The sequence below is a fragment of the Phaenicophaeus curvirostris genome, unplaced genomic scaffold (genome assembly GCF_032191515.1).
Source record: "Phaenicophaeus curvirostris isolate KB17595 unplaced genomic scaffold, BPBGC_Pcur_1.0 scaffold_677, whole genome shotgun sequence".
In the NCBI taxonomy this organism is placed as follows: Eukaryota; Metazoa; Chordata; class Aves; order Cuculiformes; family Cuculidae; genus Phaenicophaeus; species Phaenicophaeus curvirostris.
This window is the reverse complement of record NW_027207190.1, coordinates 1-17,453: the sequence shown is the minus strand read 5'-3', so window position 1 is coordinate 17,453 and position 17,453 is coordinate 1. Positions and strand designations below refer to the sequence as shown.

The window sequence follows — 17,453 nt, the reverse complement described above, 5'->3', positions numbered from 1 at the left end:
GTCCCCCTGTCCCCCCATGTCCCCCCATGTCCCCATATCCCCATGTCCCCATGTCCCCCTGTCCCATGTCCCCCCATGTCCCCATATCCCCATGTCCCCATGTCCCCCTGTCCCCATATCCCCCTGTCCCCATGTCCCCATTGTCCCCATGTCCCCATATCCCCCTGTCCCCATGTCCCCCTGTCCCCATGTCCCCCCATGTCCCCATATCCCCCTGTCCCCATGTCCCCCTGTCCCCATATCCCCCTGTCCCCATGTCCCCATGTCCCCATATCCCCATGTCCCCCTGTCCCCATGTCCCCATGTCCCCATGTCCCCATATCCCCATGTCCCCATGTCCCCCTGGTCCCCATGTCCCCATGTCCCCATATCCCCATGTCCCCATGTCCCCATGTCCCCCTGTCCCCATATCCCCATATCCCCTGTCCCCATGTCCCCCTGTCCCCATATCCCCATGTCCCCCTGTCCCATGTCCCCATGTCCCCATGTCCCCATGTCCCCATATCCCCATGTCCCCATGTCCCCCTGTCCCCATGTCCCCATGTCCCCATGTCCCCCTGTCCCCATATCCCCCTGTCCCCCTGTCCCCATGTCCCCATGTCCCCATGTCCCCCTGTCCCCATATCCCCATGTCCCCATATCCCCATGTCCCCATGTCCCCCTGTCCCCATGTCCCCATGTCCCCATGTCCCCATATCCCCATGTCCCCATATCCCCATGTCCCCATGTCCCCCCTGTCCCCCTGTCCCCCTGTCCCCATATCCCCATGTCCCCATGTCCCCCTGTCCCCATATCCCCATGTCCCCATGTCCCCATATCCCCATGTCCCCATGTCCCCATGTCCCCATGTCCCCCTGTCCCCATATCCCCATGTCCCCATGTCCCCCTGTCCCCATATCCCCATGTCCCCATGTCCCCATGTCCCCATATCCCCATGTCCCCATGTCCCCATATCCCCATGTCCCCCTGTCCCGCCATATCCCCCTGTCCCCTCCTGTCCCCTGTCCCCCGCCATGTCCCCCTGTCCCCATATCCCCCTGTCCCCCCCCATATCCCCCTGTCCCCCCCCCCTGTCCCCCTGTCCCCATGTCCCCCTGTCCCCATGTCCCCATATCCCCATATCCCATGTCCCCATATCCCCATGTCCCCCTGTCCCCCTGTCCCCATGTCCCCATATCCCCCTGTCCCCCTGTCCCCCTGTCCCCCTGTCCCCATGTCCCCATATCCCCATGTCCCCCTGTCCCCATGTCCCCCTGTCCCCCCCATATCCCCCTGTCCCCCCCCCCTGTCCCCCTGTCCCCATGTCCCCCTGTCCCCCTGTCCCCTATCCCCATATCCCCCCTGTCCCCCATATCCCCCTGTCCCCCCCTGTCCCCTGTCCCCCCCAGGTGATCCGCTCGGCCCCGCTGTCCCCCGGCCGCACTTACCTGTTGGCCGCTCACCCTCACGGCGTCGCCTGCATCGGGGTCTTCGGGGCCTTCGTCACGGGGGGTCGGGGGGCCGCGGGGACCCGAAACCCGGGGGGAGCGGACGGGGGGGTCCCTGTCCCGGCCTGCGCCCAACCTCGCCGCCCTCGACGGGCTCTTCCACCTCCCCTCTACAGGGAATACGCCTGGCGGCCGGTGAGGGGGGGTTTTGGGGTGCCGGGGGGGTTTTGGGGTGCTAGGGGTGGTTTGGGGTGTAGAGGGGGTTTGGGGGTTCCAGGGGGTTTTGGGGTGCTTGAAGGGTTTGGAGTTCTAGAGGGTTTCGGAGTGCTAGAGGGTTTTGGGGTGCTGGGGAATTTGGGGTGTAGAGGTGGTTTGGGGGTTCCAGGGGGTTTTGGGGTGCTTGAAGGGTTCGGGTGCTGGGAGGGGTTTGGGGTGCTAGAGGGTTTTGGGGTGCTGGGAGGGTTTGGAGTGCTAGAGGTTTTGGGGTGCTGGGGGGTTTGGGGTGTAGAGGTGGTTTGGGGGTTCCAGGGGGTTTTGGGGTGCTTGAAGGGTTTGGGGCGCTAGAGGGTTTTGGGGTGTTGGGGGGTTTGGGGTGTAGAGGTGGTTTGGGGGTTCCAGGGGGTTTTGGGGTGCTTGAAGGGTTCGGGGTGGTGGGAGGGGTTTGGGGTGTTAGAGGGTTTTGGGGTGCTTGGAGAGGTTTGGGGTGCTAGAGGGTTTTGGGGTGCTGGGGGAATTTGGGGTGTAAAGGTGGTTTTGGGGTTCCAGGGGGTTTTGGGGTGCTGGGAGGGGTTTGGAGTGCTAGAGGGTTTTGGGGTGCTGGGGGCTTTGGGGTGTAGAGGTGGTTTGGGGGTTCCAGGGGGTTTTGGGGTGCTTGAAGGGTTTGGGGTGCTAGAGGGTTTTGGGGTGCTGGGGAATTTGGGGTGTAAGGTGTTTTGGGGGTTCCAGGGAGTTTTGGGGTGCTTGAAGGGTTCAGGGTGCTGGGAGGGTTTGGGGTGCTAGAGGGTTTTGGGGTGCTTGGAGAGGTTTGGAGTGCTAGAGGGTTTTGGGGTGCTGGGGGGGTTTGGGTGTAAAGGTGGTTTTGGGGTTCCAGGGGGTTTTGGGGTGCTTGAAGGGTTTGGGGCGCTAGAGGGTTTTGGGGTGCTGGGGGGGTTTGGGGTGTAGAGGTGGTTTTGGGGTTCCAGGGGGTTTTGGGGTGCTTGAAGGGTTCAGGGTGCTGGAGGGGTTTGGGGTGCTAGAGGGTTTTGGGTGCTTGGAGAGGTTTGGGAATGGTGCTAGAGGGTTTTGGGGTGCTGGGGGGGTTTGGGGTGTAAAGGTGGTTTTGGGGTTCCAGGGGGTTTTGGGGTGCTTGAAGGGTTTGGGGGTGCTAGAGGATTTTGGGGTGCTGGGGAATTTGGGGTGTAAAGGTGTTTTTGGGGTTCCAGGGGGTTTTGGGGTGCTTTAAGGGTTCGAGGTGCTGGAGAGGTTTGGAGTGCTAGAGGGTTTTGGGGTGCTGGGGGGCTTTGTGGTGTAGAGGTGGTTTGGGGGTTCCAGGGGGTTTTGGGGTGCTTGAAGGGTTTGGAGTGCTGGAGGGTTTTGGGGTGCTGGGAGGGGTTTGGGGCTCTTGTTCCTCTTTTTGGGGTTCTTGGTCCTTTTTTAGGGTTCTGGGTCCCTCTTTGGGGTGCTTGGTCCCTGTTTTTGGGGTTCTTGCTCCTCTTTTTGGGGTGCTTGGTCCCTCTTTGGGGTGCAGGGTCCCCTTTTGGGTCGCAGGGTCCCTCTTTGGGGTGTAGAGTCCCTCTTTTTGGAGTGCCCGGTCCTCTTTTGGGGGTTCTTGATCCCTTTTTGGGGTACAGGGTCCCTCTTTTTGGGGTTCTTGGTCCCTCTTTGAGGTTCTTGTTCCTCTTTTTGGGGTTCTTGGTCCCTCTTTGAGGTTCTTGTTCCTCTTTTTGGGGTTCTTGGTCCCTCTTTGAGGTTCTTGTTCCTCTTTTTGGGGTTCTTGGTCCCTCTTTGAGGTTCTTGTTCCTCTTTTTGGGGTTCTTGGTCCCTCTTTGAGGTTCTTGCTCCTCTTTTTGGGGTTCTTGGTCCCCTTTGGGGGCTGCAGGGTCCCCTTTTTGGGGTGCAGAATCCCTCTTTGGGGTTCTTGTTCCTCTTTTTGGGGTTCTTGGTCCCTCTTTGAGGTTCTTGTTCCTCTTTTTGGGGTTCTTGGTCCCTCTTTGAGGTTCTTGTTCCTCTTTTTGGGGTTCTTGGTCCCCTTTGGGGGCTGCAGGGTCCCCTTTTTGGGGTGCAGAATCCCTCTTTGGGTTGCAGGGTCCCACTTTTTGGGGCTCTTGGTCCCTCTTTGGGGTTCTTGTTCCTCTTTTTGGGGTTCTTGGTCCCTCTTTGAGGTTCTTGCTCCTCTTTTTGGGGTTCTTGGTCCCCTTTTGGGGTTTCAGGGTCCCCTTTTTGGGGTGCAGAATCTCTCTTTGGGTTGCAGGGTCCCTCTTTTTGGGGTTCTTGGTCCCTCTTTGGGGTTCTTGTTCCTCTTTTTGGGGTTCTTGGTCCCTCTTTGAGGTTCTTGTTCCTCTTTTTGGGGTTCTTGGTCCCTCTTTGAGGTTCTTGTTCCTCTTTTTGGGGTTCTTGGTCCCCTTTTGGGGCTGCAGGGTCCCCTTTTTGGGCTGCAGAATCCCGTTTTAGGGTACGGGGTCCCTCTTTTTGGGGGTTCTTGGTCCCTCTTTTTGGGGTGCACTCCCCTGACCCCCCCCTTCCCCCCGCAGGGCTGTGCCCCGTGAGCCGGCGCTGCCTGGACCGGGTGCTGGAGCAGCGGGACCAGGCCCTGGTGATCATGGTGGGGGGCGCGGCCGAGGCGCTGGAGGGGACCCCGGGATCCCACCGCGTCGTCCTGCGCCGCCGCAAGGGCTTCGTGCGCCTGGCCCTGCGCCACGGGTAGGCAACGGGGGGGGGAGGGGCAGCGGGGATCAATAAGGGATCGATCGGGATCGATCGGGGTCAATGGGGATCGATTGAGGTCAATGGGGATCAATGGGGATCAATGAGGGGCAATGGGGGTCAATAGGGATCAATGGGGATGGATTGGGGTCAATTGGGATCAATGGGGATCAATGAGGGGCAATGGGGGTCAATAGGGATCAATGGGGGTCAATGGGGATCGATTGGGGTCAATGGGGGTCAATAGGGATCAATGGGGATCAATGGGGATCGATTGGGGTCAATGAGGATTAATAGGGATCGATCGGGGTCAATTGGGATCGATCGGGGTCAATGGGGGTCAATGGGGATCAATGGGGATCAATGAGGGGCAATGGGGGTCAATAGGGCTCAATGGGGATCAATGGGGATGAATGGGGATCGATTGGGGTCAATGGGCATGAATGGGGATCGGTTGGGGTCAATGGGGATCAATATCGATCAATAGGGATCAATGAGGGGCAATGGGGGTCAATAGGGATCAATGGGGATCAATGGGGATCGATTGGGATCAATGGGGATCAATATCGATCAATGGGGATCAATGAGGGGCAATGGGGATCGATTGGGGTCAATGGGGATCAATGGGGATCAATGGGGATCGATTGGGGTTAATAAGGATCAATGGGGATCGATGGGGATCAATGAGGGGCAATGAGTGGCAATGGGGGTCAATAGGGATCAATGGGGATCAATGGGGATCAATAGGGATCAATGGGGATCGATTGAGGTCAATGGAGGTCAATAGGGGTCAACAGGGATCAACAGGGTTCAATGGGGATCGATTGGGGTCAATGGGGATCGATAGGGATCGTTGGGGTCAATGGGGATCAATGGGGATCGATTGGGGTCAATGGGGATCAATAGGGATCAATGGGGGTCAATAGGGATCAATGGGGATCAATGGGGATCAATAGCGATCAATAGGGATCAATGGGGATCAATGAGGGGCAACGGGGGTCAATAGGGATCAATGGAGGCAATGGGGGCAATAGGGATTAATGGAGTGCAGCGGGGATCAATTGGGATCAATGGGAGGCAATGGGGATCGAGTGGGGTCAGCGGGGCTCAGCGGGGATCAATAGGGATCAATGGGGTCAATTGGGATCAATAGGAATCAATTGGGGTCAATGGGGGGCAATGGGGATCGAGTGGGGTCAATGGGGATCAATAGGGATCAACAGAAATCAATGGGGCAATGAGGATCAATGGGAATCGATGGGGTCAATAGGGATCAATGGGGCAATGAGGATCAATGGGAATCGATGGGGTCAATAGGGATCAATGGGGTCAATAGGGATCAATGGGGATCGATGGGGATCAATGGGGATCGATTGGGGTCAGTGGGGATCAATGGGGTCAGCAGGGATCGATTGGGGTCAATAGGGATCAAGGGGGTCAATAGGGATCAATGGGGTCAATGGAGGCCAATGGAGGTCAATGGAGGCCAACAGTGGTCAACGGTGGTCAATGGGGGTCAATGGGGGTCAATGGGGGTCGATGGAGGTCAATGGGGTCAATGGGGGTCAATGGGGGTCAATGGTTGTCAATGGTGGTCAATGGAGGTCAATAGAGGTCAATGGGGATCAATGGGGATCAATGGGGGTCAATGGAGGTCAATGGGGATCAGTGGAGATCAATGGAGGTCAAGTGGCGTCAGTGGAGGTCAGCAGAGGTCAATGAGGGTTAAGGGGGGTCACTGGTGGTCCATGGAGGTCAATAGAGGTCAATGGTGGTCAATGAAGGTCAATGGTGGTCATTGAGGGTCAAGTGGAGTCAATGGAGGTCAATGGGGGTCAATGATGGTCAATGGAAGTCAATAGAGATCATTGAGGGTCAAGTGGAGTCAATGGGGGTCAATGGTGGTCCATGAAGGTAAATGAGGATCCATGGAGGTCAATGGGGTCATCTAGGGTCAATGGGGGTCAATGGGGGTCAATGGGGATCACTGGAGGTGAATGGAGGTCAATGGTGGTCAATGGTGGTCAAGTGGAGTCAATGGGGGTCAATGGAGCTCAATGGGGGTCAAGTGGAGTCAACGGGGTCAATGACTGGTCAATGGAGATCAATAGGGGTCAAGTAGAGTCAATGGGTGTCAGTGGGGGTTAATGGTGGTCATTGAGGATAAAGTGGAGTCAATGGGGGTCAATGGGGGTCCATGGGGGGCAATGAAAGTCATTGAGGGCCAATGGAGGTCAATGAAGCTCAATGGGGATCAATGGAGGTCAATGGAGGTCAATGGGGGTCAATGGGGGTCAATGGAGATCAATGGGGGTCAATGGGGATCAATGGGGATCAATGGAGATCAATGGAGGTCAATGGAGGCCAATGGGGGTCAATGGAGGTCAATGGGGGTCAATGGGGATCAATGGAGGCCAATGGAGGTCAATGGAGGCCAATGGGGGTCAATGGAGGCCAATGGGGGTCAATGGAGGTCAATGGAGGCCAATGGGGATCAATGGAGATCAATGGGGGTCAATGGGGATCAATGGGGATCAATGGAGATCAATGGAGGTCAAAGAAGGTCCATGAGGATCAATGGGTTTCCAGGGGTTTTGGGGGTGCCGCGGGGTTGCTGTGGGGGGTTTTGGGGTGCGTCTCTCACCCCTGGGTGGTGGGGGGGTTGGTCCCAGCACCCCCCTGGTCCCCGTCTACGTCTTCGGGGAGCAGGAGACGTTCCGGCAGCCGGCGCTGAGCAAGGCCTCGCGGCTCCGACGCCTCCAGCGCCGCCTCAAGGACCTTTTGGGGTTCGCCCCCTGCTTCTTCTGGGGGAGGGGGGGGCTCCCCTTCCTGCCCTTCGCCGTGCCCCTCACCGTCGTGGGTGAGAGATTTGGGGGGGGCCCGGGGGGTCATTGGGGGGGGATTTGGGGGGCAGGGAGGGGATTTGGGGGGCAAGGAGGGGGTTTGGGGGGGATTTGGTGGGGCAGGGAGGGGATTTGGGGGGGTTTTGAGGGGCCAAGGAGGGGATTTAGGGGGGATTTGGGGGGGCAAGGAGGGGGTTTGGGGGGATTTTGGGGGGCAAGGAGGGGAATTGGGGGTGCTGGGAGGGGATTATGGGGGGATTTGGGGGCGATTTGAGGGGGATTTGGGGGGCAGGGAGGGGATTTAGGGGGGATTTGGGGGGTTTGGGGGGATTTGGGGGGGATTTGAGGGGCCAAGGAGGGGATTTAGGGGGGATTTGGGGGGGCAAGGAGGGGAATTGGGGGTGCTGGGAGGGGATTATGGGGGGATTTGGGGGGCAGGGAGGGGATTTGGGGGCGATTTGAGGGGGATTTGGGGGGCAGGGAGGGGATTTAGGGGGGATTTGGGGGGTTTGGGGGGATTTGGGGGGGATTTGAGGGGCCAAGGAGGGGATTTAGGGGGGATTTGGGGGGGCAAGGAGGGGGTTTGGGGGGATTTTGGGGGTTTGGGGGGATTTTGGGGTGCTGAGAGGGGATTAGGGGGGATTTGGGGGGGATTCGAGGGGGATTTGGGGGGGATTTGGGGGGCAGGGAGGGGATTTGTGGGGATTTGAGGGGGATCTGGGGGGCAGGGAGGGGATTTGGGGGGGATTTGAGGGGATTTGGGGGGCAAGGAGGGGGTTTGGGGGGATTTTGGGGGGCAAGGAGGGGAATTGGGGTGCTGGGAGGGGATTATGGGGGGATTTGGGGGGCAGGGAGGGGATTTGGGGGCGATTTGAGGGGGATTTGGGGGGCAGGGAGGGGATTTGGGGGCGATTTGAGGGGGATTTGGGGGGCAGGGAGGGGATTTGGGGGGATTTGGGGGGGATTTGAGGGGCAGGGAGGGGATTTGGGGGGGTTTTGAGGGGCCAAGGAGGGGATTTAGGGGGGATTTGGGGGGGCAGGGAGGGGATTAAGAGGGATTTGGGGGGATTCGAGGGGGATTTGGGGGGCAGGGAGGGGATTTGAGGGGGATTTGAGGGGAATTGGGGGGATTTGAGGGGATTTGGGGGGCAGGGAGGGGGATTTGAGGGGATTTAAGGGGGATTTTGGGGGCAAGGAGGCGGATTTAGGGGGGATTTTGGGGTGCTGAGAGGGGATTAGGGGGGTATGGGGGGCAAGGAGGGGAATTGGGGGTGCTGGGAGGGGATTATGGGGGGATTTGAGGGGGATTTGGGGGGCAGGGAGGGGATTTGGGGGGATTAGAGGGGATTTGGGGGATTTGAGGGGTTTTGGGGGGCAAGGAGGGGGATTTAGGGGGGATTTGAGGGGGATTTGGGGGGGCCAAGGAGGGGATTTTGGGGGATAAGGAGAGGATTTGGGGGGATTTTGGGGGGCAGGGAGGGGATTTCGGGGTGCTGAGAGGGGATTAGGGGGGATTTGGGGGGCAAGGAGGGGAATTGGGGGTGCAGGGAGGGATTTTAGGGGCGCAAGGGGGAATTTTGGGGTTGCAGGAGGGATTTGGGGGTTCCGGGTGGAGTTGAGGGGGTGGATTTTGGGGTGCTGGCTGGATTTTGGGGTGCAGGGAGGATTTGAGGGGTGGATTTTGGGGTGCTGGGTGGATTTTTTGGGTGCTGGTTGGATTTTTTGGGGTGCTGGGTGGATTTGGGGGTGCCGGGGGTATCTATGGGGCTGGATTTCGGGGTGCAGCTGATTTCGGGGTGCCCCCCCCCCCAATTTTAGTGGGCGCCCCCCTTTTTGTCCCCCGAATCCCTCGGCCCTCGGAGCGCGAGGTCGATCGCTTCCACCAGCTCTACCTGCAGCGGCTCCAGAGCCTCTTCGAGGAGCACAAAGTGGCCTGCGGGCTGCACCCCGAAACCCGCCTCCACATCCTGTGAACCCCAAAAACACCCCGAACCCCAAAACCCCCTCCCTGAACCCCAAAAACCCTCTCAACCCCCTTCAAATCCCCTCAAAATCCAGCCGAACCACCTCCAAATCCCTCAAACCTCTCCGAGACCCTCTGACCCCCTCCCAACCCCCCAAAATCCCCTCCTGAACCCCCTAAACCCTCCTCCAGAACCCCTCAAAATCCTCTCGGGACCCCAAAAACCCTCCCTGAACCCCAAAAACCCCTCCCTGAACCCCAAAAGCCTCCTCAAACCCCCTCAAATCCCCTCAAAATCCAACTCAACCACCTCCAAATCCCTCAAAACTCCCCAAAACCTTCTGACCCCCTCCCAACCCCCCAAAATCCCCTCCTGAACCCCCAAATCCTCCTCCAGAACACCCCAAAATCCTCTCAGAACCCCAAAAACCCTCCCTGAACCCCAAAAACCTCCTCAAATCCCCTCAAATCCCCTCAAAATCCAACCAAACCTCCTCCAAGTCCCTCAAAACTCTCCAAAACCTTCTGAGCCCCCCAAAAAATAAACCCAGAACCCCCCCACTGACCCCCCCAAACCTCCCAGGACACCCCCAAACCTTCCTGAACCCCAAAAACCTTCCCTGAACCCCAAAAATCCCTCCCTGAACCCCAAAAATCCTCTCAACCCCCCTCAAATCCCCTCAAAATCCAACTCAACCACCTCCAAGTCCCTCAAACCTCTCCGAGACCCTCTGACCCCCTCCCAACCCCCCAAAATCCCCTCCTGAACCCCCTAAACCCTCCTCCAGAACCCCTCAAAATCCTCTCGGGACCCCAAAAACCCTCCCTGAACCCCAAAAACCCCTCCCTGAACCCCAAAAGCCTCCTCAAACCCCCTCAAATCCCCTCAAAATCCAACTCAACCACCTCCAAATCCCTCAAAACTCCCCAAAACCTTCTGACCCCCTCCCAACCCCCCAAAATCCCCTCCTGAACCCCCAAATCCTCCTCCAGAACACCCCAAAATCCTCTCAGAACCCCAAAAACCCTCCCTGAACCCCAAAAACCTCCTCAAATCCCCTCAAATCCCCTCAAAATCCAACCAAACCTCCTCCAAGTCCCTCAAAACTCTCCAAAACCTTCTGAGCCCCCCAAAAAATAAACCCAGAACCCCCCCACTGACCCCCCCAAACCTCCAGGACACCCCCAAACCTTCCTGAACCCCAAAAACCTTCCCTGAACCCCAAAAATCCCTCCCTGAACCCCAATCTCAACCCCCCTCAAATCCCCTCAAAATCCAACTCAACCACCTCCAAGTCCCTCAAACCTCTCCGAGACCCTCTGAGCCCCCCAAAAAATAAACCCAGAACCCCCCCACTGACCCCCCCAAACCTCCCAGGACACCCCCAAACCCCCCTGAACCCCAAAAACCCCTCCCTGAACCCCAAAAACCTCCTCAACCCCCCTCAAATCCCCTCAAAATCCAACTCAACCACCTCCAAATCCCTCAAACCTCTCCGAGACCCTCTGACCCCCCCAACCCTCCCCCCCAGGACCCCCCAAAATCCTCTCTGAACCCCCAAACCTCCCCCCGAACCCCAAAATTCCCCCACCCGGACACCCCCCCCCCAATAAAAGCATCTTCACCCCCATTTCCAGCCCCGCAAATTTTTAGGGTGCCCCCCCAGGGAAGGCAAAACTCACCTTCACCCCCATTTCCAGCCCCCTCAAACCTCAAAAATTTTGGGGTGCCCCCCCGAGAAGGTAAAAAACAACCTTCACCCCCATTTTTAGCCCCCCAAATTTTTGGGGTGCCCACCCGAGAAGGTAAAAACCAACCTTTACCCCCATTTCCAGCCCCCCCAAATTTTTGGGGTGCCCCCCCGGGAAGGTAAAATCACCTTTACCCTCATTTCCAGCCCCCCCAAATTTTTGGGGTGCCCCCCCGGGAAGGTAAAATCACCTTTACCCTCATTTCCAGCCCCCCCAAATTTTTGGGGTGCCCCCTCCGGGAAGGTAAAAACCACCTTTAAGTCTATTTCCAGCCCCCCCAACCCCACAAATTTTCGGGGGGCACCCCAAAAAGGTAAAAAGAACCTTCACCTCAACTTCCAGCCCCCCCAAAACACCCTCTGCCCCCCCCCAAAAATATTTCGGGGTGCCTCCCCGGTAAAAGGCACCGCTGGGATTCGAACCCAGGATCTCCTGTTTACTAGACAGGCGCTTTAACCAACTAAGCCACGGCGCCACCTGCGCCGCCAGCGCGCCCCGCGCCACCAAACCCCCCCCAGGGGGGAGGGGAGGGACTGGGAGGGGCTGGGAGGGACTGGGGGGACTGGGGGGACTTGGAGCATTGAGCACTTGGGGGGACTGGGGGGACTGGGAGGGACTGGGGGGACTGGGAGGGACTAGGGGGACTGGGAGGGACTGGGAGCTACTGGGAGCATTGAGCACTGGGGGGACTAGGGGGAGTGGGGGGACTGGGAGGGACTGGGAGCTACTGGGAGCATTGAGCACTGGGGGGGACTGGGGGGAGTGGGAGGGACTGGAGGGACTGGGAGGGACTGGGGGGACTGGGAGCATTGAGCACTGGGGGGACTGAGGGGATTGAGAGGGCCTGGGGGGACTGGGAGGGACTAGGGGGCACTGGGGGGACTGGGAGCATTGAGCACTGGGGGGACTAGGGGGAGTGGGGGGACTGGGAGGGACGGGAGGGACTGGGAGGGACTTGGAGGGACTGGTGAGACTGGGAGGGACTGGGGGGCACTGGAGGGACTGGGAGCACTGAGCACTGGGAGGCACTGGGGGGACTGGGAGGGACTGGGGGGACTGGAAGGGACTAGGGGGCACTGGGGGGACTGGGAGCATTGAGCACTGGGGCGACTAGGGGGAGTGGGGGGACTGGGAGGGACGGGAGGGACTGGGAGCATTGAGCACTGGGGGGACTGAGGGGATTGAGAGGGCCTGGGGGGACTGGGAGGGACTAGGGGGCACTGGGGGGACTGGGAGCACTGAGCACTGGGGGGACTAGGGGGAGTGGGGGGACTGGGAGGGACTGGGAGCACTGGGAGGGACTGGGGGGGATTGAGAGGGACTGGGGGGACTGGGAGGGACTGGGGGAACTGGGAGGGACTAGGGGGCACTGGGGGGACTGGGAGCACTGAGCACTGGGGGGACTAGGGGGAGTGGGGGGACTGGGAGGGACTGGGGGGCACTGGAGGGACTGGGAGCACTGAGCACTGGGAGGCACTGGGGGGACTGGGAGGGACTGGGAGGGGCTGGGGGGACTGGGAGCATTGAGCACTGGGGGGACTAGAGGGAGTGGAGGGACTGGGAGGGACTTGGGGTATTGGGAGGGACGGGGAGTATTGAGCACTGGGGTGACTGGGAGGGACTGGGAGCACTGGGAGGGACTGGGGGGGATTGAGAGGGACTGGGGGGACTGGGAGCATTGAGCACTGGGAGGAACTGGGGGGACTGGGAGGGACTGGGAGGGACTAGGGGGCACTGGGGGGACTGGGAGCATTGAGCACTGGGGGGGCTAGAGGGAGTGGGGGGACTGGGAGGGACTGGGAGCACTGGGAGGGACTGGGGGGATTGAGAGGGACTGGGGGGACTGGGAGCATTGAGCACTGGGGGGACTGGGGGGACTGGGAGGGACTGGGAGGGACTGGGGAGACTGGGAGCATTGAGCACTGGGGGGACTAGGGGGAGTGGGGGGACTGGGAGGGACTGGGAGCACTGGGAGGGACTGGAGGGGATTGAGAGGGACTGGTGAGACTGGGAGGGACTGGGGGGCACTGGGGGGACTGGGAGGGACTGGGGGGACTGGGATCATTGAGCACTGGGGGGACTAGGGGGAGTGGGGGGACTGGGAGGGACTGGGAGGGACTGGGGTGAAAAGGGGGCTGCTAGGCCCATAGCAACAGGGCTGCTGGGTCCCTAGCAACGGTTGCTATGGCAACGGGGGATGCTGTGTGTCCCCAGCAACGGTTGCTATGGCAACGGGGGGATGCTGTGTGCCCCTAGCAACGGCTGCCATGGCAACAGGGAGGGATGCCGGGTCCCTAGCAACGGTTGCTATGGCAACCGGGGGATGCCGGGTCCCTAGCAACGGGGGGGATGCTGGGTCCCTAGCAACAAGGGGATGCTGTGGGTCCCTAGCAACGGCTGCCATGGCAACGGGGGGCGGGGGGGGATGCCCGGTCCTGCCGCTGCAGCAGGAGACCCCCTCCCCCATCACGTGATCCTCAGGTGACGTCACAGCCCCCCCCTCCCCTCCCCCCCCCCCCCATGGCTGCCGCAGGGTGAATCATCCCCGGGATTGGGGGGGGCGGGGGGGGCAGAGGTCTGAGTGACCCCCCCACTCCACACCCCTATAGATCACCTCGGTCCCTATAGACCCCCCTATAGACACTCCCCCAGATCCTAGAGAACCCCCGGGCCCTATAGACCCCCCTATAGAGCCCCTCAGAACCTATAGACCCCCCTATAGACCCCCTCAGACCCTATAGACCCCCCCTATAGACCCCCCCAGCCTCTATAGACCCCCCATAGAACCTCCCCAGCCTCTATAGACCCCCCATAGAACCTCCCCAGATACTATAGACCCCACTATAGACCCCCCTAGACTCTATAGATCCCCCTATCGGCCCCCCCATAGACCCTCCCCAGACCCTATAGACCCCTCCAGCCCCTATAGACCCCCCCAGACTCTATAGACCCCACTATAGACCCCCTCAGACCCTATAGACCCCCCCGTATGGACCCCCCAGACCCTAGAGACCCCACTATAGACCCCTCTTAGAACCCCCCCAACCCCTATAGATCCCCCTCTAGATCCCCCTAGCCCCTCTACACCGCCCCATAGACTCCCCAGCCCCTATAGGCCCCCCCATAGACCCCCCCATCCCCTATAGATCCCCCCGTAGACGCCCCCAGCTCACCTCCTTCTCCCTATAGAGCCTCCTTCTCCCTATACATCCCCCCCTGCTCCCTATAACCCACCCTATACACCCCCCAGCCCCCTACACAACCCCCCAACCCCCTATACCCCCTACACACACCCCTAGCCCCCTATAACCCCCCCATACACCCCCTCCAACCCCCTATAACCCCCCTATATGCCCCCTCCAACTCTCTATCCCCCCATACAACCCCCCATCCCCCTATACCCCCCTATACCCCCCTATACCCCCCTCCAGCCCCCTACACACCCCCTTCCAACCCCCTATAACCCCCTATACACACCCCCAGCCCCCTATACAATCCCCCAGCCCCCTATACTCCCCCATATACACCCCCTCATCCCCCTATACAACCCCACAACCCCCTATACTCCCCCTATACACCCCCTCCAGCCCCCTATACTCCCCCTATACACCCTCCCAGCCCCCTCTACCTCCCCCATACACCCCCTCATCCCCCTATACACCCCCTCCAGCCCCCTATACCCCCCCATACACCCCCCTATCTCCCTATACAACCCCCCAGCCCCCTATACCCCCCCATACCCCCCCATACATCCCCACAACCCCCTATACTCCCCCTCCAGCTCCCTATATCCCCCCTCTACGCCCCCCCCAGCCCCCTCTACACCCCCTGATACCCCCGCTATGCACCCTCCCATCCCCCTATAGATCCCATACCCCCCCTCCATAGGGGCCAGCGCTGCAGCAGCTGCAGCAATTAGTGACTCATCCCCCCCCATAGGCCCCCCCGACACCTACACATCACCCCCCCCTATAGACTCACCCCCCCCCCCCCCTTTTACAGCTGCATTGGTGACTCACCTCATCCTGCAGTGCTGGGGGGGGGGGCACCTATAGGCCGCCGTATAGGGCCATATAGAGCCATACCACCCCTATAGGTACGTCTGGGCGTGTATATAGGGCTATAGGTACTTCTAGACACCTATAAAGGGCTATAGGCACCTCCAGAGAGACCCAGAGAGCCATAGACCCCCCCCTATAGTTACACCTGGGCACGTACAGAGGGCTGCAGGCACCGCTATAGGTACTTTCGGGCACGTATAGAGGGCTAGAGGCACCCATAGACAGACCTAGAGAGCCATAGGCACCCCTATAGGTACGCCTGAGCACGTATACAGGGCTATAGGCACCGCTATAGGTACTTTTAGACACGTATAAAGGACTATAGGCACCTATACGCGGACCTAGAGAGCCATAGGCACACCTATAGAGACCTCTGGGCATGTATAGAAGGCTATAGGCACCCACAGGCACTGCTATAGGTACTTCTAGGCACGTGTAGAGGGTTATAGGCACCTACACGCGGACCTAGAGAGCAATAGGCACGCCTATAGGTACATGTAGGCACATACAGAGGGCTATAGGTACCTATAGACAGTCCTATAGAGACATCTAGGCACAAAGAGAGGGCTATAGGCACCTATAGACAGGCCTATAGAGATATAAAGAGCTATATACATGCCTATTGATGTGTCCAGGCACGTATAGAGGGCTATAGGCACCTATTAACAGATGTGCTGAGGCATACGGGTAAGCCTACAGGCCTATAGATACACCCAGGCACGTATAGATCCCTATATGCACGTATAGGCTCCCTTAGACACGTATATATGCACATATACACGCGTGTGTGTGGACACATAGGTGGACAAGCACGTATATGTGCTCACACACACGTATAGAACCACATGGAGGGGGTGTAGGGGGTGTCTATAGGGGTATGGGGGGTCTATAGGGGTCTGGGGGTGTCTGAGGGGGTAAGGGGGTGCCTATAGCAGCGTGGGGGTGTCTATAGGGGTCTGCGGGTGCCTCTAGGGGGGGTGCAGGGGATGCCTATAGGTGTATGTGGGTGCCTATAGGGGTATAGGGGTGCCTATAGGGGTATAGGGGCGCCTATAGGGTGTGCCTGTAGGGTTATCAGGGTGTCGGGGGGGGGGGTGCGGGGGGGGGGGATGTATAGAGTATTAGAGGTCGTATAGGGGTCATAGTGGGTATACAGGGGTTATAGAGGGTATATAGGGGTTATAGGGGTATATAGGGGTTATAGAGAGTATATATAGGGGTTATAGAGGGTATATATAGGGGGTATATAGAGGTTATAGGGGTTATATAGGGATTATAGGTGGTATATAGGGGTTACAGAGGACATATATAGGGGTTATAAAGGGTATATATAGGGATTATAGGGGGTATGTAGGGGTTATAGAGGGTATATATAGGGGGTATATAGGGGTATAGGGGATATATAGGGGTTATAGAGGGTATATATAGGGGTTATGGGGGGTATAGGAGATATATAGGGGTTATAGAGAGTATGTATAAGGGTATATAGGGGTTACAGGGGGTATATAGGGGTTATAGGTAGTATATATAGGGGTTATAGGGGGCATATATAGGGGTTGTAGGCGTTACAGTGGGTATACAGGCGGTACAGAGGGTATATAGGGGCTGGCGGGGGTCTCTATACCCGCACAAACCCCGTGTCCCCCCCCTCTTTCATTCATTCACCCCCCCATTCATTCATTACCCCCCATTCATTCATTACCCCCCCATTCATTCATTAACCCCCCCATTCACTCATTACCCCCCATTCATTCATTATCCCCCATTCATTCATTACCCCCCATTCACTCATTACCCCCCCATTCATTCATTAACCCCCCCATTCACTCATTAACCCCCCCATTCACTCATTAACCCCCCCATTCACTCATTACCCCCCCATTCATTCATTACCCCCCCATTCACTCATTACCCCCCCATTCATTACCCCCCCATTCACTCATTACCCCCCCATTCATTCATTAACCCCCCCATTCACTCATTACCCCCCCATTCATTCATTACCCCCCATTCATTCATTACCCCCCCCATTCCTTCATTACCCCCCCATTCTTTCATTAACCCCCCCCATTCACTCATTACCCCCCCCCATTCACTCATTACCCCCCCCCATTCACTCATTCACTCCCCCCCCCCCTTTCCATTCATGCCGCGGCCGCTCCCAGCCCCGGTTCGTTCTGCGCATGCGCCAAGCGCAACTCTCACTCTCCCCCCCCCCACCCCCCCCCCTTCCTCTTTTCTCTTTTTTTCCCAGGCTCGATTTTATGAATGAGCCATTGACGTCAATGGAGACCCCCCCACGTGGGGCCCCCCCCGCGCCTATAAAGGCGGCGGCGCTGGCCGAGGTGCTGAAGGGCGAGACGCCGGCCGGGACCCGCGCCGGGACCCCCAACACCGGTACCCCCCCTTAACCCCCCCCTTATCGACCCCCCCCCTTATCAATCCCCCTTTTTACTACGACCCCCCCTTATCAACCCCCCTCTTTTATCAGCCCCCCCCTTTAATC

At 58.8% G+C, this 17,453-nt stretch overlaps 1 protein-coding gene and 1 non-coding gene across 2 annotated transcripts; one reads left to right on the top strand and one right to left on the bottom strand.

Moving 5' to 3' along the window:
* Positions 1-1,388: 1,388 nt before the first annotated feature.
* On the top strand, positions 1,389-9,144 carry LOC138735294 (2-acylglycerol O-acyltransferase 3-like; the record flags this gene model as incomplete). The annotated part of the gene is given in 5 exon segments (XM_069883197.1): positions 1,389-1,517; positions 1,520-1,622; positions 4,157-4,325; positions 7,001-7,188; positions 8,990-9,144. Coding segments are annotated over 5 exon segments (744 nt in total), but the record flags the coding sequence as incomplete, so codon positions are not given.
* Positions 9,145-11,287: 2,143 nt separating this feature from the next.
* TRNAT-AGU (transfer RNA threonine (anticodon AGU)) lies at positions 11,288-11,361 on the bottom strand. The gene has a single exon. It is a non-coding gene; the product is annotated as a tRNA-Thr (tRNA).
* Between the last annotated feature and the right edge of the window lie 6,092 nt (positions 11,362-17,453).